We start from the raw sequence: 26,014 nt of genomic DNA on the forward strand, positions 1-26,014 counted from the left end.
TAAGAGGTCAATACTATTTGCTGAATGAATTAATGATGATTTAATGGTACCTGAGTAAATCACAACTAGAGAACCACAAAGAACAAAGAGTATCTTAGAACGGTCGTTTGTTGTAAGTCGTTGGCAGGGTAAGAAAGGAGCTCCGAAATGTGGCTACATTTTACATTTCTTATAAAGAATTAAAACGAGCAGAAACTGAGAATGCACGAGAAGGAATCAAAGTGTTAAATAGTGCTGCCCGAGCCACATCAGAATGACCTAGGAGAGCTTTTCAAATGACAGATTCTCAGACTTGCCAGTTTGGGAAATGCTGTAAAGTGAGAAGTTGATGAACTGGATGTAATCTCAGGAATGCAAGACTGAACAGAGATTAGAATTAAAAAGGTCTAAACATAATTAAATACGCTGTAGACTCTCTAAAGAAAGAATAGATTAAAGAAAAAGGAATCATCTATATAACATGTATGAAACAGACTCTGTTCTATCCTTAACGCAAATCTATCCCTCCAGAAGAGATAGAGGCCTTAGGTTTCCATGACTTGGTGTCACAAGCCATTAAATTCATCCAAATCTATTTTGATTTGATGCTCTCCAAGAAACTTTGTATAGAATTTAGCTTTCCACATGGATTAGCCTATAGGGAGAAAACATGCAGATCGGCAAATATGAACAGCTCGTCTCTTCATGGATATACTTCTTGTTATAAATTTAAAATCTGCACTTCAGCTTATTCATCAGTCTTGGGAATTTGGTTAGGGTAAGTCACCTCCAGGCATACTGAAAATCCCAAATCTGTTAGCTTAATAAAGCTGAGGTAGAGACCTTTGGCCAAACCCTGTCACGATTGTACCACCAGAGCAGAAACAAAGAGAGCACCAGAAAGAAGTGACTGTAGGTTTTGGTTCTGTGCCCAACTGAAGGACAAAAACACCTGAGGCTGACATACTATTTAACCCACAAGCCAAAGTGGTGAATTGGCCTCATCCTCCCAATCCCCTGGCTCGCCACTCAAGACTCACCCTGCTAGATCTTCTCTAGGCATCCAAGGCTCCCTAGCAATTAATTCTACCCTAATGCCACCCAAATAAAAATAAAACTAGGGGGTGCTCTGTACTCTAACCTGTGCAATGAATCCAATCAGCCCATTAACCTAGCAGGGCCTACTGCAATCTAGCTTCTGTCCAACCCCCACCCTGCAGTAAGGAGACTACAAAATGGACCATGTGGCTACCTGCTTTCCTCACTTCAAGGCTATCATGTGTCCTCAAGGCAAATCCACAGTGCTCATATAGTTGTCAACCTCAGTCTACCTTTTTAGGCTCCTCTTGATGTGCTCTGCTCATTCTCCAGGCCCATGTCCTCTTACACGTATGGACCTTTGGACATACCATTTACTTCCTGTTCCTGGAAGGCTTTGTCTGCATCACCCTCCTAACCTGACCCCCACCCCACCCCTGGCACCGCTTCACCTGTGTAATTAGCTAGTCCTTCAGGATTCCACATGGATGCCACTTCTTCCTCAACTGAGTTATATTCCTGTGTACCTATTCCCGTGGAGTTACCCCGACCTTAGTCCTTGTCACACTGTACTGTGATTTGTCTATATTTCTACACCCCTACTGGATTACAAGCTACTCGAGGATAAGAACCATGTCTTGGCACTTAGTAGGTGCTCAAAAAAATAGGTACTGTGGACAAAATATGGATGTCTCCATCATACACATCACATCTGTATCATTTGATATAATTTTTATAATTTTGTTTAGTTTCTTCTTTTACATACTAAAGTCATAATTATTTGCCACCTACATCACCAATCCTCTTACCAAAAACAGTAATAGCAATCTAGAAAATAAATCTATCCAGGGCACCTGGGTGGCTCAGTTGGTTAAGTTTCTCCCTTCAGCTCAGGTCATGATCTCAGGGTCCTGGGATGGAGCCCCACGTCATCCATCATCTGGGCTCCCTGCTCAGAAGGGAGCCTGCTTCTCTCTCTCCCTCTGCCCCTCCCCCTGCTCATGCTCACTCTCTAATAAGTAAATAAAATCTTTAAAAAAAAAAAGAATTAAATCTATCCTAGGATGAAATTTTTCATGCACACCTTAGTATCTTTTGAAAATTGAACAACGCAAGTAGATAACCTTTTTTTTTAAATGAAACTTGATTATTCTCTTTATTTAATGATTAAATCCTCATCGTACAAATGAGAAATCTTTCTTTTAAGTATAATTAACATACAGCATTATATTAGCTTCAGGTATACAATATAATGATTCAATAATTTGTATACATTACTCAGTGCTCATCAGGATAAGTGTCCTCTTAATCCCCTTTATCTGTTTCACCCATCTCTCTACCCCTCCCCTCTGGCAACCATCAGTTTGTTCTCTATATTCAAGATTCTGTTTTATTGTCTCTCTTTTTTTCTTTGTTTATTTTGTTTCTTAAATTCCACATACGAGTGAAATCAAATGATATCTCTTCCTCTGACTTATTTCACTTAGCATTTTACCCTCTAGGTCCATCCATGTTCTTGCAAAAGCAAGATCTCATTCTTTTTTATGGCTAAGTCATATTCCATTATATATATATATATAATATCTTCTTTATCCATTCATCTGTGGGTAGACACTTGGGCTGTGTCCATATCTTGGCTATTGCAAATAATGCTGCAATAAACATAGGGATGCATATACCTTTTCAAATTAGAGTTTCTATTTTCAGTGCAGCTGGCTGGCTCAGTCTGTAGAGCAGACGACTCTTAACCTCAGGGTCATGAGTTCAAGCCCCATGTTGGGCGTGGAGCCTACTTAAGAGTTTTTGTTTTCTTTGGGTAAATACCCAGTAGTGGAATTACTGAATCATATGGTAATTCAATTTCTAATTTTTTGAAAAGCCTCCTACTGTTTTCCATGGTGGCTGCACCAATTTACATTCCCACCAACAGGGCACAAGGACTCCTTTTTCTCCACATCCTCACCGACATTTGTTCTTTCTTGTCTTTTTGATTTTAGCCATTCTGACAGGTGTAAGGTAATATCTCTTTGTGGTTTTGATTTGCATTTCTCTGATGATGAGTGATGTTGAGCATCTTTTCATGTGTCTGTAGGCCATCTGGATGTCTTCTTTGGAAAAATGTTCAGGTCTCTGCCCCCATTTTTAAGTGGATTATTTGTGGGGGTTTTGGTGCTGGGTTGTACAAGTTCTTTATGTATTTTGGATATTAATCCCTTATCAGATATATCATTTGCAAATATCTTCTCCCATTCAGTAGGTTGTCTTTCTGTTTTGTTGATGGTTTCCTTCACCGTACAAACGCTTTTTATTTTGGTATAGTCCCATATTGTTTAAACGTCCATACTATCCAAAGCAATCTACAGATTTAATGCAATCACTATCAAAATACCAACATTTTTCATAGAACTAGAACAAATAATACTAGATAACCTACTTTTAAGGCTAAGTAAATTTAATTCCAAAAATTTTAAAGTCACGGTGAAAAATATATTTTATATGCACAAACACACTGATAAAATCCAAATTTCTTTGCCCAAACATTGCCAGGCATTTCCATATATGTCCATCCTAAGGCAGATATTTTTAAGTTTCTTAGTTTTCTTTGCTAAGTAGAAGTCAAACTCAAACTAAGCCGATATGTAGAATAATTCATCAGACTGTGGTCTCAAGCAGCAAACATCCAGCTTTTGGGGGGACATAATGTGACTTCAGTATAACTTTTTTTAGAAATTGAAATAGAATTGACATATAACATTATTGGTTTCATACATACAACATAATGATTCTGTTTGTATATACTGTGAAATGATCACCACAGTCTAGTTAACATATATAGTTACAATTTTTTCCTGTGATATGACAGAATAACTTTATCTTTTTAAAATTTTTTAAAAGATTTATTTATTTATTTGAGAGAGAGAGAAAGAGCATGAGCAGGAGGGGCAGAGAGAGAAGAAGAGGCCAAAGAAGAGGTTCTATCCCACGACCCGGAGATCACAACCAGAGATGAAACCAAGAGTCAGATGCCCAACCGACTGTGCCACCCAGGTGCCCCAATCACAGAATAACTTTTTAAAAATGTGGTAATAATAGCCAAAGAGAACTATTTCCCCTGGACAGGTAACATTTAAATTATACTTAAGTAGACTCAAGTATATTGCTAAATATTAGTATGGTTAGTGTTTTGGAATGCATTTTTTAAAAAAAGATTTTATTTATTTATCTGGAAGAGAGAGAGAACACGAGTGGGGGAAGAGCAGAGGGAGGAGAAGAAGAAGCAGACTCCCCACTGAGCAGGGAGCCTGACGTGGGGCTCGATCCCAGGACCCTGGAATCATGACCTGAGCTGAAGGCAGACACTTAACCAACTGAGCCACCCAGGTGCCCCTGGAGTGCATTTTATATTTATAATTTTTTTTTTTTTAAAGATTTTATTTATTTATTTGACAGAGAGAGAGACAGAGAGGGAGAGAACACAAGCAGGGAGAGTGGAGAGGGAGAAGCAGGCTTTCTGCAGAGCAGAAATGGTGTGGCAACGCCCACACCATTTTCCCAAGGACCTGTTGGGTATTTTAATGCATTTCAGGAACCTGTTCTCAGTTTTGGTTGTGCAAACAAAAGTATAAAGGGAATAGATCCCTTTAAAGGTGCCATGTTTTCTTTTGCTGTAGGTAGTAGGGGAAATGTTTTTGTTTCTTAGTCCCCAAGAACCAAAACTTTGAAGGCGCTGCATGGGACAGCCAGAGCACCCCCAAATGGTCAATATCTAGAACCTCTTCATTCTTTCCCAATTTAATAAAAAAAACGTACTTTTCCACAACAACAACAAAAATTCTTTACAGCAAGACATACTTTCGCAACACAACAAAATCAGAAACTTGACCTTACTCGTAATACCTTTACAAATTAATTTCTCTAGGGGCACCTGGGTGGCTCAGTCATTAAGCATCTGCCTTCGGCTCAGGTCATGATCCTGGGGCCCTGGGATCGAGCCGCATCGGGCTCCCTGCTTGGCGGGAGGCCTGCTTCTCCCTCTCCCCCTGCTTGTGTTCCCTCTCTCTGTCAAATAAATAAATAAAATCTTAAAAACAACAACAAATTAATTTCTCTAAACTGGAAAGGAAAAACAGTAACTTTGGATTTGAAAGAATGAGTGAATCACTAGACACCCACAGAAGACACCTGCTGGAATATATGCTTCATTCATAACAGTTTCCACTGGGGCTGCAGTAGTCAGCCCTGTGAGTCACTGGTTCTCAACGCTTCTCAATATGAGTAACAGCAAAGGTTTTAGAAAGCAAAACCGACATCACTGATGGAGAAATATGAGTGAGTGATGGGTAGAAAAGGGCTTGCAAGCTACGAATACAGAAGATGCACTTTTCAAACTACATTTGTCTAGTGTCAGGAAAAACAAAACAAAACAAAACAAAAAACAAAACACAACACAACCAACCCAAAACCCATAGCACGAGTGCTAGCATTCGTTGTTTGATGAGTCTGGTCAGTAGCTTCACTGCTCTGAGACTCATTTATAAAATGGAGAAAACTATTAAACTCACACGGTCCTTGTTAGCCTATGAAAGGATACACTTAAATCCTCTAATAAATGTGCACTGGGCACTTAACAATTGGGTTCTCTCCTGTTTTCATATTTTAAGAGATGGGCAGAAGAATTTTGGTTTTCTGCCTGATTCCTCAGCAAAGTGAGGTGGCGGGCGCCTGGGTGGCTCAGTTGGTTAAGCGACTGCCTTCGGCTCAGGTCATGATCCTGGAGTCCCAGGATCGAGTCCCGCATCGGGCTCCCTGCTCGGCGGGGAGTCTGCTTCTCCCTCTAACCCTCCCCCCTCTCATATGCTCTCTCTCTCTCTCTCAAATAAATAAATAAAATCTTTAAAAAAAAAAAAAAAAAAGAAAAGTGAGGTGGCCCTGAGTGGCTCGGTTGGTTAAGCACCAGACTCTTGATTTCGGCTCAGGTCATGCATGATCTCAGGGTCAGCTCCGAAACGGGCATGGAGCCTGCTTAAGATTCTCTCTCTCCCTCTGCCCCCCCTTCTCTAAAAATAAATAAATAAATAATAAAAGATACATTAGAAAAGTGAGGTAGCAGGTTAGCATTACAATACGTGGTGGAGAAAACCAAGGGCTCTAAATACACCATGTGGAGCCAAAAAGATGAGACAAGAATGCCAACATATTGATTACCTTCAAGCTGGATGATGAGTATATAAGGGCTCATAATATTACTTAACGTAATTATGTTTGAAAATGTCCATAATAAAAAGTTCAAACAACAACAATATTTTTGAAGGCATTAAAACTTAGAAATATTTATTTTTTAAATTTATTTAAATTTATTTTTTATTAAGTAATCTCTATGCCCAACGTGGGGCTCAACTAACGACCCTGAGATCAAGAGTCGCACACTCTACCAACTGAGCCGGTCAGGGGCCCCTGAACTTAAAAAAATGTTAAAGTCTGAGGACGAGGGCTCTTACATCCCAGAGATGTGGAATTGAATCTCTACTTCCTACTCTGTGAACTTGGCCAAGCTACTTTGCCCTCCTGAGCTTCAACTTCCTCTCTTATAAAAGGGGACGTTAACGGTGTGGCTGTAGCCAGTGCAGAGATGTGCCACTCAGGTCCCCCTTCCAGAAAGAATTCGTTGCCCAGCTGCAAGGAGAATAGTTAGCAGACTCTAGGGTCTGCCTTATCTTGTGAGCCAAGGTCATGGTCTTCTTGTGGCAAACACCAACCAAAGACTGAGAAAGATGGAGGCCAAGGTCACACCGTTCTCGGGGCGGCCCTTGGCCAATGAACGTGCAAGGCACAACAGCAGCCTGGCCATTTCTGTCCAACGTAAGATTCCTTGAACAGGTAATCTTTGTGCTGGAGCTGGTAGAGACTTTCTCAGGCTGCATCCTGGTCCTGTGGCTCCCTCTCCCAATCACACTTCCTCCCTCTTCTCGTCACAGGTGTGTATTACTTCCCAATAAAACCTTGCACTCCTAACTCCTTCTCAGCATCTTCTTCCCAGATGCTGGCATGTATGGTACTAACCTCACTGGATTCTTGGGAAGAATAAATGAGATGATGGTTGGAAAATACTTTGTACAGCACACGGGACATGATAAGCTCTCAATAATCAGAAACGTGGATGATAACTACTCAACAGTGTGTACAGCAATAAGGCATGGTGCATGTGAAACTATTACAAGAACTATAGAGTTTATGCAATTTAGAAGCTATTTCTACTTTTATAACCCATAAAGAGGGCAGAGAAGTACAAATGGGGACTGTACCTGCTGAACTTTATACACTAAAATCACAGATGTTACTCTAAGACTTAATTCTTTGTAAAACCTTCATTTTAATTACTAGACTGGCGTGTTCTATATTTCAAAAAACACACAATATAGCTATTGTGATATTGTAGCTTAAATGTGAACAGGTATTATAACTTTTGCAACAAGAAATTGGAAGTTTCATCTTTTTGTTGTTGGGGGGGTGGTGGTTTAAATCTATTTCTAGTATGGAACAATTGAAGTTGTTTAAGCTTTCCATAAATTTAACACAGAATTTACAAATTGGATGAGATTTATGAGTTAAAAGTTGGCCCAATGGGTGCCTGAGTGGCTCAGTTGGTTGAGCGACTGCCTTCGGCTCAGGTCATGATCCTGGAGTCCCTGGATGGAGTCCCACATCCGGCTCCCTGCTTGGCAGGGAGTCTGCTTCTCCCTCTGACCCTCCCCCCCCTCATGTGCTCTCTCTCTCATTCTCTCTCTCTCAAATAAATAAAAAATCTTAAAAAAAAAAAAAAAGTTGGCCCAATGGGAAGACCATGATTAATCAATATTAAAAACTGTATACTCTCAAAAAAAAAAAAAAACACAACTTGTATACTCTCAACTAACTCTCTAATATAATATAATATTTGGCCTTTTATGATTTTAACATTTTTTAAAAGATTTTATTTTTAAGTAATTTCTACACCCAACATGGGGCTTGAACTCATGACTCCAAGATCAAGAGTCATATGTTCTACTGACTGAACCAGCCAGATGCCCCAGATTTTAACATTTTTTAACTAGATGCATTACTAGCCTGAAATTAGTATGAGTACATATTACTAAAAAAGGAAACAAATACTTCATTATAAACACTAATTCTAGAAGATTTTACACCCACATTCTAAAATCTAATTAGATTAATTTCCCAGGGCATTCATGTATTCTTGGTAGCTTGCAATTTTTAAGTGTCAAAATAAAGCCTTGTTTTTAAATGTGGGTGGTGTTGATGAAACAAGTATGAGTAATACTTGCAGGAAACACAATATTAGCTTTAGCTAGGAAGTGGATGATACTTGAATAGTCCTCCAAAGAGCATTTTCCGTGTTGCACCGATGTAAAGCAAGAGTTATAATGTGGTCACCCAGTAAGCCCGGACATTTACAAAACTCCGTTATAGTGCCTGAAATACAGTGTTACTGACCAAAAATGCAGTTTACACAAATTTTCAGGATTATGTCTAGAGTATAAAGTGAAGGCAACAAGCTGATGAGTGAATCAAGACTGCCAGACTTCCCATGTTTTGCTTGATATCTACTAACCAGAAAAGGTGGTACAAAGCCTATTTTAATGGCAAGGCAGGGATGACAGAATTAAACTCCACTTAGCCTATCTTCTGAGGCAATTCTGCTCCACTCACCACAGATCTGGCAGGAATGAATGTCTCCCCTGTTGGTCTTGCTATGTTTTATCCCAAATGGAAATCTCTGAATTGTTAAAAACAAAAAGCAGAAGAGCTATGAGCTGTGAATCCTGCCCTACATTTAGCATTCTACAGTAAGAAGAGGTAACCGTTCTCCCAAACCTGGAACTATTAAGTCAATTACTCCAAGATTAAGAAAGAATCAATAATGCCTAGTTTACAATTTTTTTTTAAAGATTTTATTTATTTTTGACAGAGAGAGAGTGTACAAGCAGGGGAAGCAACAGGCAGAGGGAGAGGGAGAAGCAGGCTTCCCGCTGAGCAGGGAGCCCGATGCGGGGCTCAATCCCAGGACCCTGGGATCATGACCTGAACCGAAGGCAGACGCTTAACGACTGAGCCACCCAGGCGCCCCCTTAGTTTACAATTTTAACTCACTGTAAAGTGTTCTTATATCAAACATACCCATACATAGCCGGCATAAGCAACATGAACGGCAAAGGAGATAAATCTTCAAGCCTTACTTTAAAAGTAAAAAAGGTGCCTAGACTGTGCGTATTTGTGGGCAGGGGGTATATGGGAAATCTCTGTACCTTCCACTCAATTTTGCTGTGAAACTAAAATGGCTCTAAAAAATAAAGTCTAAAAAAAAAAAAACGGTGCCTAGAGTTATCAAAAATGTTTACAACTGCCAAGGGGCAGAAAGGTGTTAAAATTACCCTCCCATTACTTTAAAAAAGCAAATGTTAAAACAAAAGGGAAAAAAGGATCCATTCGTTTATTCAATAAATATTTACTGAACTCCTACTATGAGTCAGGCATTGTTCTCAGTAGAGTTGGTAAATAACTCTTCCACTGCTACCTCTAAAAAGGGCTCACCGCAATCAATATCACCATATTCAACATACTGTGGAATGTACATCGCATGCCTGGCATTGTCCTGGAAACTCAGGTTAGAAAATCTCTCTGCTTGCTTTCTTGCTTTTGATATTTTGGGCTACTCCGTTTCTTATTGGCACCAAAGTAAAGCAATGAAGATGTCAGAGAGGACACGGGGAGACCACAAAACTAGGTGCTGTCACTTGGTCATTTGGTAGCAGCAAAGATTAGAATAATTATGAGGAAAGCTAAAATTTCCAGTGGGTTTATTTATTCTTCGCATTAATGAGCATGTGAATAAAAAGCTGAAGTGAAACCTCGGTAACTTGTCACTTCCCTCTACTAAGTAAATAACAAAAAACATTCAAATGTAAGAAATTCTTGCTCGGCCATTTCTCCAATGACCAGTCACAATTTCAACAAGTCAGTGCAATCAATTTACGCTATTAACATTACCTTTTGTAACAAAGGCTTGAGTAAATGCATTTTGGTTAATCTTAGAAACATAAATCTCTCTTTTGACTCTGATTTTGCAGACTAGAGTTAAAACCTACTTTATATGCTTTCACCAAAATAAGTAGATATCCTTCAGTGTATATAACATGAGTTAGATCAGTATATTGCACACAGTAGTTGTTCAATAAAAAAATTAAGAAGTGATTAAGAGGGAATAATACGCAGGGCATGGGTTTGGGGGGGAGCCCGGCTGGCTCAGCCAGTAGAGCATGCAACTATTGATCTCGGGTTGTGAATTCGAGCCCCATGTGTAATGTGGAGTTAACTTAAAATTAAAAATTAAAGGGGCGCCTGGGTGGCTCAGTCGTTGAGTGTCTGCCTTCGGCTTCGGTCATGATCTCGGGGTCCTGGGATCGAGCCCCGCGTCCGGCTCCCTGCTCAGCGGGAAGCCTGCTTCTCCCTCTCCCACTCCCCCTGCTTGTGTTCCTTCTCTTGCTTTGTCTCTCTCTGTCAAATAAATAAATAAAATCTTTAAAAAAAAATTAAAAAATTAAAAAACACACACACAAAAAAAAGTAAAAACAAAAGGGACTAGTATTAAGAGTTGTACAGAAACTATTTAATTATATCCTAATCACTTTAAAACAGCCATTTATACTTTGTTATGACTTTCTGATACAAAAATAGAAAGCCTCCATTAAAATACAAACTAATCCAATAAAGTTATTACGAATTATGGTTTTGAGGTCATTTTTATAGTGGTATTAACTTCCTGACATTTCATGATTTCTCAAAGTTTCCTGGAATATGAAAGTTTACCCCTACAGAGATGTTTAAAAAAAAAAGGAGAGAAAGGTTTTACTTCACCTAAGGAGGACGTGCCTTAAGAGCAGGCCTTGTGTGTAAAGCGCCCATTAGAAACCCGTAGGTTTTAAAAGCCTGTGCAGATCTTGACTAAAGTCCTAAAATATGTGTAAAACCTGGTGGTATTTGTGAAGGTCTATGAAAGCTGCAACCACCTATTACAAATAACTCATGCCCATCCAAACCATAGCGCTGCCTCCCTCCACCTAGAAACAGAATTCTACCAACTTAGGATTTTGCATCCCATCGTTATCTCCTTACCCGCGTGCAAGAGTCCAAGCCACCATTCAAGGAAAACCCTCAATGACTGCTCTGCGTTGGGCTGTCCGGCGCTGCCCAACAAGCACTTCACCCAGTCTCTTACCACTGAAGGACTGGAAGCTTCTTTTTCAGAATCCTTCATTATTCCAATTAAAAAAAAAATCTCAAATACTAATAAAATAAAGCAGTGGAAAAGGGACATTTTGTTGCCCTTATGCTTCCTGGCATTTCACCTTAAAACTCAAATACTGCACTTCTTTTATTAGTGCAAATAATGTGTTTATTCCTTTCCCCCCATTAAACCATAAGCCACTTAAGCCCAAAAGCCCATACTCTAGTGAAATGCTTTTTTTCCGTGACTCCTCACTGACATATATTTGCGTATATAAAACTCTAACTGACATGTTCTTTCTTGGAAACTTACCAAGTGAAAAAATTTTCAAGTAGTACACACACCCCGCCTTAAAAATCTTTTCCACTTACTTTTATTGTAAAAAATTCCAAGCATACACAGTAGAAAGAATAGCATCATGAGCCCTGTTATGCTGATCACCTAGCTTCAACAATTACCAACTCGTGACCACTCCTGTTTTGCCAACATCCCCACCCCAATTTATTTTGAACCAAATCAAGACTTCCTATCATATATCATAGATATTCCAGTTCCTATTTATTTTCAACAACATTGTCTTTGCTTTCCCTCCCACCCCTCCACCCCCTAAAAGAAGTGTACAGAATAATGCAGGTGATTGGACCTACTCTACCATTTTCTTCTCAAAGCTACCTTCTCTTTCCTGATCACCTTTTATGCCATTCAGTAACATCACTGAAATGTCCACCTTGTGTTCAGTCCCTTCGACCCCGCCTATTGCACTTAAAAAATATTGCCTTTTTTCCTCCACAATCCTTTTCTCTTGCTTGAACAAGCAAAAAGAAATTGTGCCAGGATTTCTCTTATCTTGATAAAATTTACTTCAGATTTGTTCGCCCACCCCAGATAAGCTAAAAAGAGCCCAAGGGAGTGGAGAAGGAATGGAAGAGGAAAAACACGCTGCATTTAAAATGATAAATTTTGCTTAAGGAGGTAGGTACAAATATTTAAAACCATCAGTTATTTTAAAATTTGTATTTGTAAACATCAGCTGAAATCTTGAGTCCCTTTAGACAGAGAATGTTTATAAAATCAATCACTGTAATTTAAGGGAGCTATTGCCTTCAGGATTTTGGTGTCAAAGACAGTAGCTGTTTCTGAGCCTAAGAAACGGTTATGTAAAAACAATTAAAGCCAAAAAAAAAAAAAAAGATTAAGGGAGGATGCGCTGTTTCCATCGCTGCTCTAACCTTGTTTTATTTTGACGTGAGATTTCTTGGCCTCAGCTCAGACAGCAACCACCCCCCCACACTTTCTCCTCCACACCCTTTACAAATGGAATTCCGAAAGGAGGCATTTTCCGAGTTCATCATGGGAAATGGCTCATCTTGAGAACATTTCAGTGCAATGATTGAGATTTCATCCACTCCTCCCCCACCACCCCGGCACTGCACTGCCTATCCCTTGCCCAGTGATTTCCCGGGGAATCCAGAGAAAGGCAGAGAAACAAGCCCCATGCCACCAGCCACAGCCTCTCCTCCCCAGGGATGGCTTGTGCACTGCCTCGGCATCCCCTGGGCGCCCGGCTCCGGGGAGAGAGCTTCCAGCAAGAGGTTTCAGACACCGCGCTGCCTGTTTACCCATCCGCAGCCCTAGGTTAAGGATCTCAGAGGGCTCCCCTCGCCGCCAACCTTCCCCATTTAAAACTGTTTCCTCTGAGCAGTTAAAGAATTATTTCTCCCGCGAATGCCTCCTTCTGAACGTGGTCACACAAGATCTCCCTCTAACTCCGATTACTTTCCCTTCCAGGCCAAACGCCGCAGTCCCCACCGCAAATCCAGGATCTGAGCTGCTTCTTTAGAACTGCAAGTGCGCCCCGCGCCGCCACAGGTCAAAAGTCCTCGCCTCTAGAGGGAAGACACCACTTCTCGCCCCTGTACCCCAAAACCCAAGACCTGAGACCCGGCCCGGCCGAGGCCGCCCCGCCCCCGAGAGGAGCGCCAGATCGGCCCGCACCTCCACGGGGAGAACAGCCCTAGGCACTCGCGGCTGGGGCGCCCGAACAAATAACGCAGCCCGGAAAATCTGAGGGCCTCCACGCCCCCCTCGAAGCTGGTCAGCCGCGCGTCGGTTACTCGCCCCGAGGGATTAAGGTTGCTCTTTCCACACACCACACTGGCCTCGGGGCGCCGGGGAGAGGGAGGCCGGCCCGCGCCCCCTGCCCAGGCCGCCCGGGGGACCCAGATCCGCGCCCCCTCCTCAGTCCGCAGGGGGACTCAGATCCGCACCTCCTGCCCAGACCGCCGTGGGGGGGAGCCCGGACCCCTACCCAAGCACCGGCGTGGGGGGACACGGGTCCGTGCCCCATACCCGGGCCGCCGGAGTACCTAGATCGGCAGCCCCTGCTCAGGCCGCCGGGGAGGGGGGACTCAGATCGGCACCCCCTGCTCAGGCCGCCGGGGGGGACTCAGATCCGCGCCCCCAGCTCAGGCCGCCGAGGGGCCCCAGATCTGCGCCCCCTCCTCAGGCCGCCGGGGAGACCCGGATCCGTCCCCCTCCTCCTTCCCACACCAGCTCCCCTCGCCTCGAAAGGGCGAATCTGGCTTGCACCTCTTGCTCGGGCCGAGGCCGATGAGGGGCACCCAGCCCCGCGTCTCCTCCGCAGGCCGCGGGGACCCCTACCAGCGCGCCATCGCCTCCACCGAGGCAGCCCGGCCCGCGCCCCCTGCCCAGGCGCGCCAGGCACCTTCCCCCCCACTCCCTCAGCCCGGCGGGCCCGGCCCCTCACTCACCCAGAGCTCGGTGCCCCAGCTCATGGTGCAGGGGGCGGGAAGGGGCGCGCCGCGCGGCAGGCGCGGCTCTCCGGTCCCCCTCCCCGGCGATTCCCTTCGCCCCTTGAGATCCCCGCAATCGAGGAAAGCCCGGTGCGCGCGCGGCCGCCGCCTCCTCCGGCTCGCCGCTCCTCGCCTTGGGTCTCCTCAGCAGTTCCTCCTCCCCGTCGCTCCTCAGCAAAATGGCCCGAGGAAGCAGCCGCCGCGGTCGCCGCAGCGCCCGCCAGCCCGCCCCATACCCGGACAGCGAGAGGAGGGGGAAGCGAGGGAGGGGCGGCGGGAGGGGGCGGGGCCGCGGCGGGGGCGGGGCCGGCCTGACAGCTCGCGCACGCGCGCGCCCCGCCCCCGGCCCCCCCTCCTCCTGGGCGCCCTCGGGCCGACCCGCACGGCCCAGGGCTCCTGAAGGACGCAGAGGGAGGCGGGAGGGCGGCCGGGACCGGGAACCGGGAGAACTCTCCCCGCCGACTTCTTTATTATTAGCGACCACACTCTCTGCTCTTAGAACAACCTCTCGCCTTTGAACGAAGCCGGCCCCTGTTATTACCGGTGCTCCACCTCGCCAAGCACCAATTTGGACTTAAGGACAATACTTTTCCTTGGCAGCCATTTGAGCCGACCAGAGTTCGCTCGGGATGCTCTTTCCCCACCGCCTAGCAGCCGCGGAGGCCCGAGGTGCCCTGCAGACTTGCGCCATGGGAGTGGGGCCTGGTTCGGTGAGGATACAGATGGGGACCAAGAGCGACCAAGCAGCTCTGAGCGGCTGGGGAAGGAATCCAGGGGCACAGAACCAGTGATTTTCAATCTCTGAAACCAGTGGTTCTCAACTTGTTTCGGCCAAGAAACGCTCAGACGTGAAATCACGTTGCCGCTTAGTGGCAAAAACGCTGGGTCCACAGATAAAGTGTTGGATTCCAATCCAGCCTCCCGCATGTACTAGCTGGGTGGCCTCAGACAGTGACTCCACCTCTCTAGAAGCTCAGAGCCCCTGGTCTGCCATATGGAGGTGAGAACTATCCATCTTACCCTGTGCTGGTGAGGATCAGGAGATGAGCACCTGTTACTCGGCCCATGGTTGGGAAACTGAGAGCAGACTTTTTTTTTTTTTTTAAGATTTTATTTTTAAGTAATCTCTACACCCAAGGTGGGGCTCGAACTTACAACCCTGAGATCAAGAGTCACAAGCTCTGCCCCGGCCAGGCACCCCAAGAATGCATTTTTAAGTAGATACTCCCCTTTTCTTTCTCTGTGTTCCAAAGGTCTACACAAATATTTCTAACAAGATATGTTGAACTTTTGGAGTTCCAACTTTCATTTCAATCATTGCGTCCTTTCTCCCCAACTTTTCTTTCTCTCTTATTTAATACTACTGGCTTTTCTGAGTAACTCTGAACTAAAATGGGCCCCATTTTAGAAATATTGCACAATGATGCATCTCTCCAATACCTACCACCCCACCACCACCAGCCTCCACAAGTTTATCATTCTCCTCCATGAAAGGGTGCAGCTGAAAACCCTTGCAGATAAACCTACAAGTCTACTTCCTTTGTTGGGCACAGTTAACAATAAATTTAAACTGTCAAGACTGTTTTGGTCTGTGTTTTTTCAGTTACAAGTTCCCCCTACTCATTTGTTTTTAGTGTGTGTGTTTAAATATTTTGCTCTCACTGTTACCCGGTCTGAGAACTCTTTACTCCAGAGCCTCCTGGATATATAACAATCAGGACGGCCAGCCACTTACTCCCAAAGCAGATTAATAGCCAGAGTGAGTTGGAGGGCTCAGAATTTCAAACAATGCCTCACAATTTAGTCTGCTATTTGGAAATGGTAAGTGAAATGCAGGTTAGCTTACAAGACCTTGCTCAGTAATCAACTCAATTTTCCTTCCTGCCAACACTTAAATATTTTTCCAGTCAAATACAATGATCTAATCTTGACTGAATTCTTGGAGACTTCTCAAAAACAGAGTGACCACTTGTGAAAATGTGCTAATCAGGAGGAAAAACAACCTGCTGCTCTAAAGAAGGGAAAGAAGAGGAAGGGACAGCAGAAGAAAAAAAGACCACATGACAGTGAAACCTTTTAAGGTGAGTAAGCAGGAAATAGTTATAGGAACCCATTAGAAGCCACAATAGCAGAACTATATGGAACCAGGTTAACTAGACCACACTGCAAATATCTTTAACTTCATTAAGTTTGGGTGGTACCTGGAAAAGGTTTGAAAATGTCAGAATCTTCAAAAAAAAGAAAAAAAGGAAAAAGGCACCACTGATCTCAAGGCAATGGAAACAAACAGTCAGGATAAAGAGAAGCCAGCAGGCAGGGGGAAAAGATAAAATACAACACAGTATTTTCTAGGCAGAACTAAATCTACTTCCGTTTCTCTTATGGTGAGGGAATAATTCTAAGACAAAGAATTCTCACTATTAACAAATTACTGTGACCTACTTAGGAATCAATTATCACAGGGGGTATTCTGAACCCTCTCTACGTAAGTGTTTGAATTACATAGAGGGTCAATCGAGGTTAAGCACACCTGATTCACCTCTCAGGAACATTTGAAGAACACTGATTTACAAAGTTCTGATCTCAGTGGGTGACTATATAAATTTTCACCAAAAAGTCTGATCATGTGGAATTAGAGACCCTTACAGGTCGCTGTGTAGTTAGAGGCCAAGAATTCTACCAGGGCTTTTTGACAATTCTAATGCTGCTAGCAAATAATAAACATCTCATTCAGGATCTCTGATGTATAGATCTATCTACCTTATCTTTTTTACAGGAGATAGGTTTGGTATTTGTTAAGTCGGGATTTTAGCATCCCACTACTTACTAGATGTGTGTGTGACCTTTGCAAGTTAACTTAAACTGAGCTTCTGTCTCCTCATTGGTCAAACAGGGACTTCGTGGGTTGTTCTAAGGCTGAATGAGGAAGCTGGAGGTGCACACTGGCTTTGGTGATAGCACAGAAAGCTGGAGAGCTCTAAAAAGATGGAAATAATGCTACTTACTTCAAAGATTTGTAGTAGCACTTTGAAGATTAAAGAATATGGGTAAAATGCTTAGCACTTAAGGGCACCAATATTGTTCCTCTTCCTTTCCTCTTGTTTTCTGGAGGATTTTTACTTATTGTACGAAGGAACACAATCCTCGACACACTTCTGATGTCGCAAAGTGGCTCGCCTGAACTACAACTAACTGATTGGTTGTCTACTGCTGAAGTACTATTCATAATGACCCTCTCAGGATTTTTTTCCTCCTTTAAAATAGCTTCCATTAGTTTCTGGTTTAAAATTCCCCATTTGTTTAGCATTCAGACTTCTCACTAAGGACCCAAGAAACCAGTCAAGTGGAAAAAGTTGGAGTGGGATAAAAGTAGCAAGTCTATGGTGAGTAGAATCTTAAAACTGCAACCAATTTTTGTACCTGATTGTGGAATTCCCCTGAAGGTCTATGAAGATGTGCATGAAATCAGGAAAAACCAGCTGTCCTGTGGCTGAGCAAGTTACACACTGTGCCACCAAGTTGAAGGGAAGTGAACTTGATGTTTTTCTCCAACTCATGGGATTTAAGACATGCCAGGGCCTAGTTTTTCCAAGATGACTCTCTGCAAGAAGACTCGATGGGCTTTCCCCACGCCCCAAGAAATGACATTTCAAGTCAAAGAATGAAAGTGACATTTGACTTCTGAATGTGTGGCCAGTCGCCTATTTCACCTCTGGTTCTTCACACTGTGTTTCTAGAGGTTTTTGGTCTGAACTGTCAACTCTTTCGATAAAAACAAATGGTAATCATACGTTGTTACAACCAGCAAATATTAACCCACTAATTTCTATAAGGTTTCTGGAAATTCCTAAACTGATACCAAATATTATTAATAGTATTAGGTTCAAACTATAAATTCAGCTACTAGTGGCAAACTTTAGTGGATCTTGCAAAGTTAGAGGAAATGGAAAAATAAAATAGACTTGACTAAGATAGTGAGGTTAAAAGTCAGGTTTAGGAGATGAGTCTTCTTTCTAGCTCCTCCAGGCTTTTTCAGTCGATACCTTCAAGTTTAATGTCCCTTTGAAAATGGTGCCAGGGAGAAGAAGGCATAACTTGTTCTGTTACTCAACATGTCTGTTTCCAGTTACAGCATCATGATTATGCAAATAAGCTTTTCTTGAAACTCTGAAATTATGTGCCTAAATATAATTGCCAAGATAGTTTTCACTGAATTTGAAAAGTTAACTATCTAAAAAACACTTCACTTTAAGTCTTTGTAATTAGCGTTCCCTTTCTTAATTCTCTCAATTTCAAATTAATGACTGGCACAATATAGCGCTCAAATACCTGAAGGAAGCTATTCCTTATAAACTTCTGGACAGATACCATTGGTATGTGACCCTGTGAAGGTCACATAATAATTCCCAAGGGAAAAGAAGCAAAGAATAAGAAACCAACTTTAAGCTCTTGTAAAATTGTTTCCCAGAAACTAAAAGACAAAAGCTTTCTATTTTATAAACTAAATGTTTCATGAGTATTGTATCACTTAATGAAATTAAAGACTTTTCCTGATCATTCCATTTTTAGAAGCCTATTAGTATATGCAAATTGAAAACCAGAGAGTCTCAAAAACAGGACCTTGCTTTAAAAAGTAAACAACAGAAATACTCCAAAGCATTGCAGGCTGCCTTTAAAAATGAAACTGCAATTAAAAATCACCTTTTCTTTGAACTAGTTTCACAGTGCAGTGAGAATCAGTTAACTGTCTTTGAAATCTCGATTCCAAAAAGAATCACTTATTTTATGTTCCTACTATGTTCTCTCATTTTGCTGATTTTTAAAGTGCCTTCTGAAAATTTTTCTAGCATTTCATTTTCTTCTTTTTAGATTTTATTTATTTATTTGACAGAGAGAGACACAGCAAGAGAGGGAACACAAGCAGGGGAAGTGGGAGAGGGAGAAGCAGACTCCACGCTGAGCAGGGAGCCCAATGCAGGGCTCCATCCCAGGACCCCGGGACCATGACCTGAGTTGAAGGCAGAGGCCCAATGACTGAGCCACCCAGGCGCCCCTTCTAGCATTTCATTTGATAACACATCAGTTACTTATATTCTGGGCTTTTAATTTTTTGAAAGATTAAAAATGGTAAGAATTAGAAAACCATGTATGGTATAGTGCAAGATGCACAGACCCAGGTCTGAAGCAGAGGAGGTTGTAGTCCTGGTTCTAAAGATACTTGGCAGAAATTGTATGATCTTGAGCAAGTCAACTGGGTTCCTTGGATTTGTTTTCAAATTTGCTAAACAGATAGATGGATCTGTTGATTATCTAAGGACTCTTCCAGCCTAATATGCAAATGATTTTTTACAACAATGCAGGACAGAGATGAAGTACTGGGCTTTGTGGTTGGGGCCTGAATGAGCGTTCCATCTGGGTCATTTATAAATGAGCAGAGGCCTTTGAATAAAGTAATCAACCCAGTCTCATCCTTTAAAAAAAGGAATAAAAATATATACCTTATAAGGTTTTTGTGACATTAAATGAGATAATGTATATATAAAGTACCGAGCAGAATAGTTGGCAAATTTAATCACTCAATAACTAAATTTAACTACTAACATCTCCCTTTGTGGATTCTTAAAATAATAGTTTCTCGTTCTCAGTTTATCTGCAAAATGGGGTAGTAAGATCAGATAAAAATTCTGTTCAAAGATGTAAGATTACATATTTGTAATAGATGGCCAAAGATCAGAGGCTGGGGTAGGAAGAGATATGCTTCACCTAGTAAACTGCCTCTAACTTCCTGGCTCCACCTTAGTGCCCTACTTTCGCCCTTACAGAGGGTGTGACACAATTTGTACCGGTTATTTAGAAGGGAGGAATTCAGATTCATGATTTTACCAAAATTGCACACAGCTAAAAAATCTAGTTCCCCAACCCCCTCATCCCTCCTTCCCCCATTCTGAATTTTCCCAACTGATTTTTTCTTTTTTAACCTGAGTGCAGCCCATTAGGGCCTTTAAAATATATTAAATATTAAGATATGTTCATTTCAGTTCCTAGTTCCAATTAAAACTTCAAGAATCATATTCTGTCATAAAATACACTAGTGGTTTTTACTTTCTCTTTTACTTAAATGATTTCACACAAAGAGCATGCATTACTTACTTGTACGGCAAGCTGAAACAGAATCTAAAAACTAAACTTGGCTAGCCTATTGGCAATTTTCATTAAGCATGTTCTTCTGTAACTTCTTGACAAAATGGTGAGAAAAGGGAACCAACCACTGAATTCGCTATTGAAGATCTCCCTATAAATCCCACAGATTAGAAGCAAAGCAAGTTTCCACACGGAATTAAGAGAAAAACGTTGAGACTCAGACTCTCGAGGTCACACGAAATAGCATGAGGCAATATAACACAGTATTTAAAGGTTTCCTTTTGACTGTCAACCCGGAACAAATGACTTAATTTCTCAGAGCCTCAGTTTGCTTACCTGTAAAGTGGGGATAATGATCATACCTACCTCCTACCTCACCAGATTGTTCCAAGGATCAAATGCAATAAGGCACACAAAAGGCCTAGGTACCAGTTAAGGGCTCAATAAATCGTATTACTGCAACCATTTCGTCTGAAATTTTAGTGTGAGGTGCCTCAACACAACCAAGGGACCTTTGACAAGCCGGGAACTCTGTATTTTCCACCGACTCAACGCCGCTCCTGAGACCAGTCCACTCATCAGCGGGGCACGGTGCTGTAGCCACAGTGTAAGACTTCCCACCCGCAGCGAACCCGGATCCCCCTGCGGTCGCGGTCTCGCAGGCCCAAGGTCGCTTGCAAAACTCCGTGGGGCGGACGTGAGGCCCCGCGCGGGTGGAGGGGGAGGAGCGTCCTGCCCCGGGACTGTTGCCACGGCAACCGCCACAAATTTCTCAACCCCCGCCCCCCCGGGGGGCTCCACCTCTTCCGGCTAAGCCGAAAGTCTGCACAGGGGAGACCACACTGAACGGCCCCAAGGTGGCCACTTTCGGTCCCTCGGCCACTTCCCCGGCCGCCCGCCCCAGGAAACGGCGCGCAGGTACCGGGCTGCCTGCCGCCGACCTCCTCTTCCAGGACCTTCCGGGAGCCGCAGCCCTTTGCCCCCGGAAGTGGGCGGGAGAGGAAGCAGCTGGTGATGCTGGAACAAACATGGCCGCCCCGGCGCCAGTCGCCCCCTCGGGCTCCCGCTGTGCTCCGCTGGCCGCGGGCCTCCGGCTGCTCCCACTGCTGGGGCTGCTGCAGCTGCTGGCCCAGCCCGGCCTGGGCCGTGTCCACCACCTGGCGCTCAAGGTAAGGCCGGCCAGGGCCGGGCGGGGGGCGGAGGCCGAGGCCTCTCTCTTGGGCTGGGGGCAACTTTGGCCCACGGTGGGGGTCTCTGAGCGATTGCCCCCACCCCTCTTTTCCCCCGGCGCGGCCTCTCTCTTAGAGGGGTCTGTTGGGAACTGTGGAAATGACGGGGGTCCTCAGGCCGTCTGGAAGGGGCAGGAAGATTCGAACTGAGCCTCAGAGGGGAAGGGGCTGAACTGAGGCGTTAACTTCGGGGATTCTGGAGGCCGCGCTTTCGGTCCCTGCTGGCTTCCCTAGGTTCCTAGCAGAGAGCGACCAGCTCTTCCCCCTCCCTTCGCACCTCTAACTTTTATCCCCGGCTTAGCTTGTCCGCGGTGTCCACTCTTCATCCTCTTGTGCCCCTTGAAGGTACGCGAAACCTTAGCCTCAGTTTCCCGGTTCGGCTTAGGGCGCTGTCTGGACTGATGAAAGCGGGAATCTCCAGGAGGAATTTCACCTTTTTTTTTTTTTTTTTTAAGGAATTTCAAATCTTGCTTGAAATACACGACTGAGAATTTAAAACCAGCATTAAAAATGTGTTTCTAATTAGAGAGCCTGCCCTTTTCTCCCTCACTCCTGTCGTCTGTCTAGGGAAGAGATTTGTGATAGGCCTAGAATGATCCCTTGGATCTTACTTTATAACTCACAGCTAACAGACGTCTAAGGCTAAAACGTGCCTTCAGGCGGTTCAGCAGGTTAATATATTTGGGGAGTAGAAAAATAAGTCGTTACGACCCAAAGCCTTGTACATGTTTTTCATAATGTACAATTTTCTAAGAAATTGTAGGATTATAGGTAGTTTGTCTTATTAAAACACATTGCTTTAACAAACCATGAAGCATTGTATTTTGTGAAGGTAGAGTTTAAAGAATATAGAATGCAGATTAAAAAGCCTGGCCAGGGCGCCTGGGTGGCTCAGTTGGTTAAAAAGCCTGGCCAGACCCATGCACCAGCTTTTGGTTCTCAGCTTTTGTTGTTTGTAAGTAAAACTTATCCTGATTAAAATGGTTCTTGAGTGCAGGGAGATAGGTGAGTCTTGACTCCTTTTGAGAATCTGTTGAAATCTATAGAACCTCTCCCCAGAGAAGTGCAGGTAGGAATGTAGACAAAACATTTTTGGGGAATTTCTGGGACTTTTTAATCTTGCTGAAGTTTATCCATAGGCCAGGCTTATGACTCCAACTCAAGAACTCTGGATCTTCAGAATGCTTTCATTTTACAGGTTAGGATCCTTAGATTAAGTAGTGTAACTGAACTCATATAGGTTATTAATTAGAGACAAAGCTAGTAATAGGACACACTGGACCATGTCTCTTGGCTACCAATCCAGTGCCCTGGATTTGTATATTTCTAGAATTAAAATGGCAGGTGGTCAGCATCACTGGGTAAATACAGTGTTGGTAGAGATGAAAACATATACTGACCTCAGTGGTAGAAGCAAACTGAATTGGTGTAATTCTGGTAATTGATTTCTTCCTGTTGTGCTAAATTACTTAATGTTTTTCATCCGTGTACATGTTTCATAAGTATTGTAGTGGTCATTCCATAATAATACTGGTGGTTTCTTTTCTCTTTAAGTAAATATTCTGACTTCTTCCCCAAGGAAACAGAAGTCACCTGAAGGGAGCCTATCAGAGCAACAACATTAGATTGTCTTGTTTTGCTTGGGACTGGGGGAAATAGGAGACTTGATCAGGTTATAGACCTAGACTGGCAGAAATAACATGAAGAAGTTACTGGGTACCATAAATATGCATTCATCTGTTTAAAACATTTTTATCATGGAGAATTTCAAACAGATATCAATAGTAGACAGATGGAGCTCCTGTGTACCTGTCACCAAGCCTGAATAACCATTATTAACCAGTGGCTAATTCTGCCCCATTCCCACATGTATTACTTCTCTCTTCACATTCTTTATTTTTTTAAATGAGAAATGAGTCTTTTCATTTTTTTATTCACATTTCTTGTCCCATACTACACTTTCCTTTCTTTAAGTAATCTCTACGTGTGACGTGGACTTTGAACTCATGACCCGAAGATCGAGAGTCACATGTTCCACCGACTGAGCCAGTCCCCCATACTACACTTTTCCTCATTCATCTGGTTTTCCCAATCTTCTCAAATTCCTTCTTTTCTTTTCTTTTCTTTTTTTTTTTTTTTTAAGTAGGCCCCATGCCCAGCATAAAGCCCAGCACAGGGCTTGAACTCAACCCTTGAGATCAAGAGTCAGACACTTAACTGACTGAGCCACCCAGGTGCCCCAGATTCCTTCTCTTTCTCTAGGTGCCATACTTTTATAAAATTACCTTATTGAGGTACAGTTTACATTTCTTTTCTTTTTTTTTATGTTTTATTTATTCATGAGAGTCAGAGAGAGAGAGAGAGAGAGGCAGAGGGAGAAGCAGGCTCCCCGCCTAGCAGCGAGCCCAATGCGGCACTCAATCCCAGGACCCTGGGATCATGACCTGAGCCAAAGGTGGACGCTTAACCATCTGAGCCACCCAGGCACCCCTACAGTTTACATTTCATAAAATTCGCCCATTTTAAATTTACAGTTCAGTGATTGTTAGTAAATTTGTTGAGTTGTGCAACTATCACCACAGTCCAGCCATAGAACATTTTCCTCACCACCAAAAGACCCCTTGTGCTGGTTGCAGTTCATTCCCATTCTCAACCCCAGTCCCAGGCAACCTCTAATCTCCTTTCTGACTCTATAGATTTGCCCTTTCTGGACATTTCATATAAATGGAATCACACGATATGTGGTCCTTTGTGTCTATAGCTTTTACTTAAATTTTTGACGTTCATCCATGTGTACTATGTATTAGTAATTCATTCCTTTTTTTTTTTTTAAAGATTTTATTTATTTATTTGACAGAGACACAGCGAGAGAGGGAACACAAGCAGGGGGAGTGGGAGAGGGAGAAGCAGGCTTCCCGCCGAGCAGGGAGCCCGATGCGGGGCTTGATCCCAGGACCCTGGGCTCATGACCTGAGCCGAAGGCAGACGCTTAACGACTGAGCCACCCAGGCACCCTTCATTCCTTTTTTTATGGCTGAATACTATTCCATTGTATGGATAGACCACGTTTTTTTCTTCTTGATTCGCCAATTGATAACATTTGGGTTTTTTTTCCGTTTTTTTCGCCATTGTGAATAATGCTGCTACAAACATTCACATGCGTGTCTTTGTGTGGACACGTGTTTTCTAGTTTAATATGTTCATCTATCCTTTGAGTTAATTGGATCTAGAGGCTTGATCATGTTCAGGATTGATTCTTTTGGCAAGACCACTTCAATTAGTGCTGTGTTCTTCCACTGGGAGATGTAGTGTCTGATTGTCTTTCTTTTTGTCATGTTTGCCCTGTTGACGTCCAGTGCTTACATTTCTGTGTTCATTAGTGTCTTTAGTCTTTCCAGGTTGCTATAACAGAATACCATAGATTGGGTAGCTTATAAACAACATAAATTTATTTCTCACACTTCTAGAGGCTGAGAGTTCCAAGATCAAGGTGCTTGCTTTGTTGAGGGCCCTCTTCCTGGTTCATAGCTGGTGTCTTCTTGCTGTACCTTTATGGTGGAAGGGGTGAGGGATCTCTGTGGGGTCTCTCTTACAAGAACACTAATCCCATTCATGAAGGCTCAGCCTCATGACATAAGTACCTCCCAAAGACCCCATACCATCATCTTTGGGGACTAGGATTTCAACATATGGATTTTGGGGCAACACAAACATTCAGAACACAGCAGTTAGGTATTTGATCTTTAATTGTGCTGTTTGGTGTCAAAATATAGGACTGTCTTGATTAAATTATGTGTCGTCATATAGTGGATCTTGTTATATCTCTCAAATATGGCACATGAAACAAAGGAAAAGTGTATAAAATGTAAACAAGTATTATTCCTTAGGCATTCATATGCTCAGGAAACATAGATTGCTTATATTAGTCATGATCCCTACCCACATGCCATCCAGGCACGGAGGCTTCAGACCAGCAAGGAAACAGATAGTGGTCCTCCATATTCTGAGTGTAGTATAGACTTCCCTCTTTTTTTTTTTTTTTTTTTTTTAAGATTTTATTTATTTATTTGTCAGAGAGAGAGAGAGAGAGCACACAAGCAGGGGGAGCAGCAGAGGGAGAGGGAGAAGCAGACTCCCCGCTGAGAAGGGAGCCCGATGTGGGACTCGATCCCAGGACAGTGGGATCATGACCTGAGCCGAAGGCAGATGCTTAACTGACTGAGCGTCCCTAGACTTCCCTCTGTTGATGGGAATTTTTCTCAAGTATTTTAATACTTCTCCACTTTGTAAACTTAAAATATGGAATATAATTTAGCTTTTTCTGGATGATGGGTGGTTTCCATTCATTTATTTATTAAGCATTTATTTTCTGACTCCTAACTTTGAATAAATGGTGTATTTAAATGATCACTGATGTTATTCTTTTTTTTTTTTTTTAAGAGAGAGAGAGAGGGAGAGTGTGCATGAGTGGGTGGGAAGGGGTAAAGGGAGAGGGAAGGAGAGAATCTTAAGTAGGCTCTATGCCCAGCATG

The 26,014-nt window shown here is 43.0% G+C and overlaps 2 protein-coding genes across 19 annotated transcripts in view; one reads left to right on the top strand and one right to left on the bottom strand.

Moving 5' to 3' along the window:
- Window positions 1-14,265, bottom strand: part of FNBP1 (formin binding protein 1) — a 136,400-nt gene extending 122,135 nt beyond the window's left edge. For all 18 annotated transcript variants that reach the window (XM_032418593.1, XM_032418587.1, XM_032418603.1 and 15 more), the window contains exon 1: window positions 14,071-14,265. In XM_032418593.1, coding sequence (XP_032274484.1) covers window positions 14,071-14,094 — 24 coding nt within the window. In that variant the 5' untranslated portion in view covers window positions 14,095-14,265. The remainder of the gene's footprint in view (window positions 1-14,070) is intronic.
- Window positions 14,266-20,630: 6,365 nt separating this feature from the next.
- Window positions 20,631-26,014, top strand: part of GPR107 (G protein-coupled receptor 107) — a 75,913-nt gene continuing 70,529 nt past the window's right edge. The window contains exon 1 of the mRNA XM_032418604.1: window positions 20,631-21,422. Coding sequence (XP_032274495.1) covers window positions 21,282-21,422 — 141 coding nt within the window. The 5' untranslated portion in view covers window positions 20,631-21,281. The remainder of the gene's footprint in view (window positions 21,423-26,014) is intronic.

The sequence above is a fragment of the Phoca vitulina genome, unplaced genomic scaffold (genome assembly GCF_004348235.1).
Source record: "Phoca vitulina isolate PV1807 unplaced genomic scaffold, GSC_HSeal_1.0 scaffold21, whole genome shotgun sequence".
NCBI classification, from domain to species: Eukaryota; Metazoa; Chordata; class Mammalia; order Carnivora; family Phocidae; genus Phoca; species Phoca vitulina.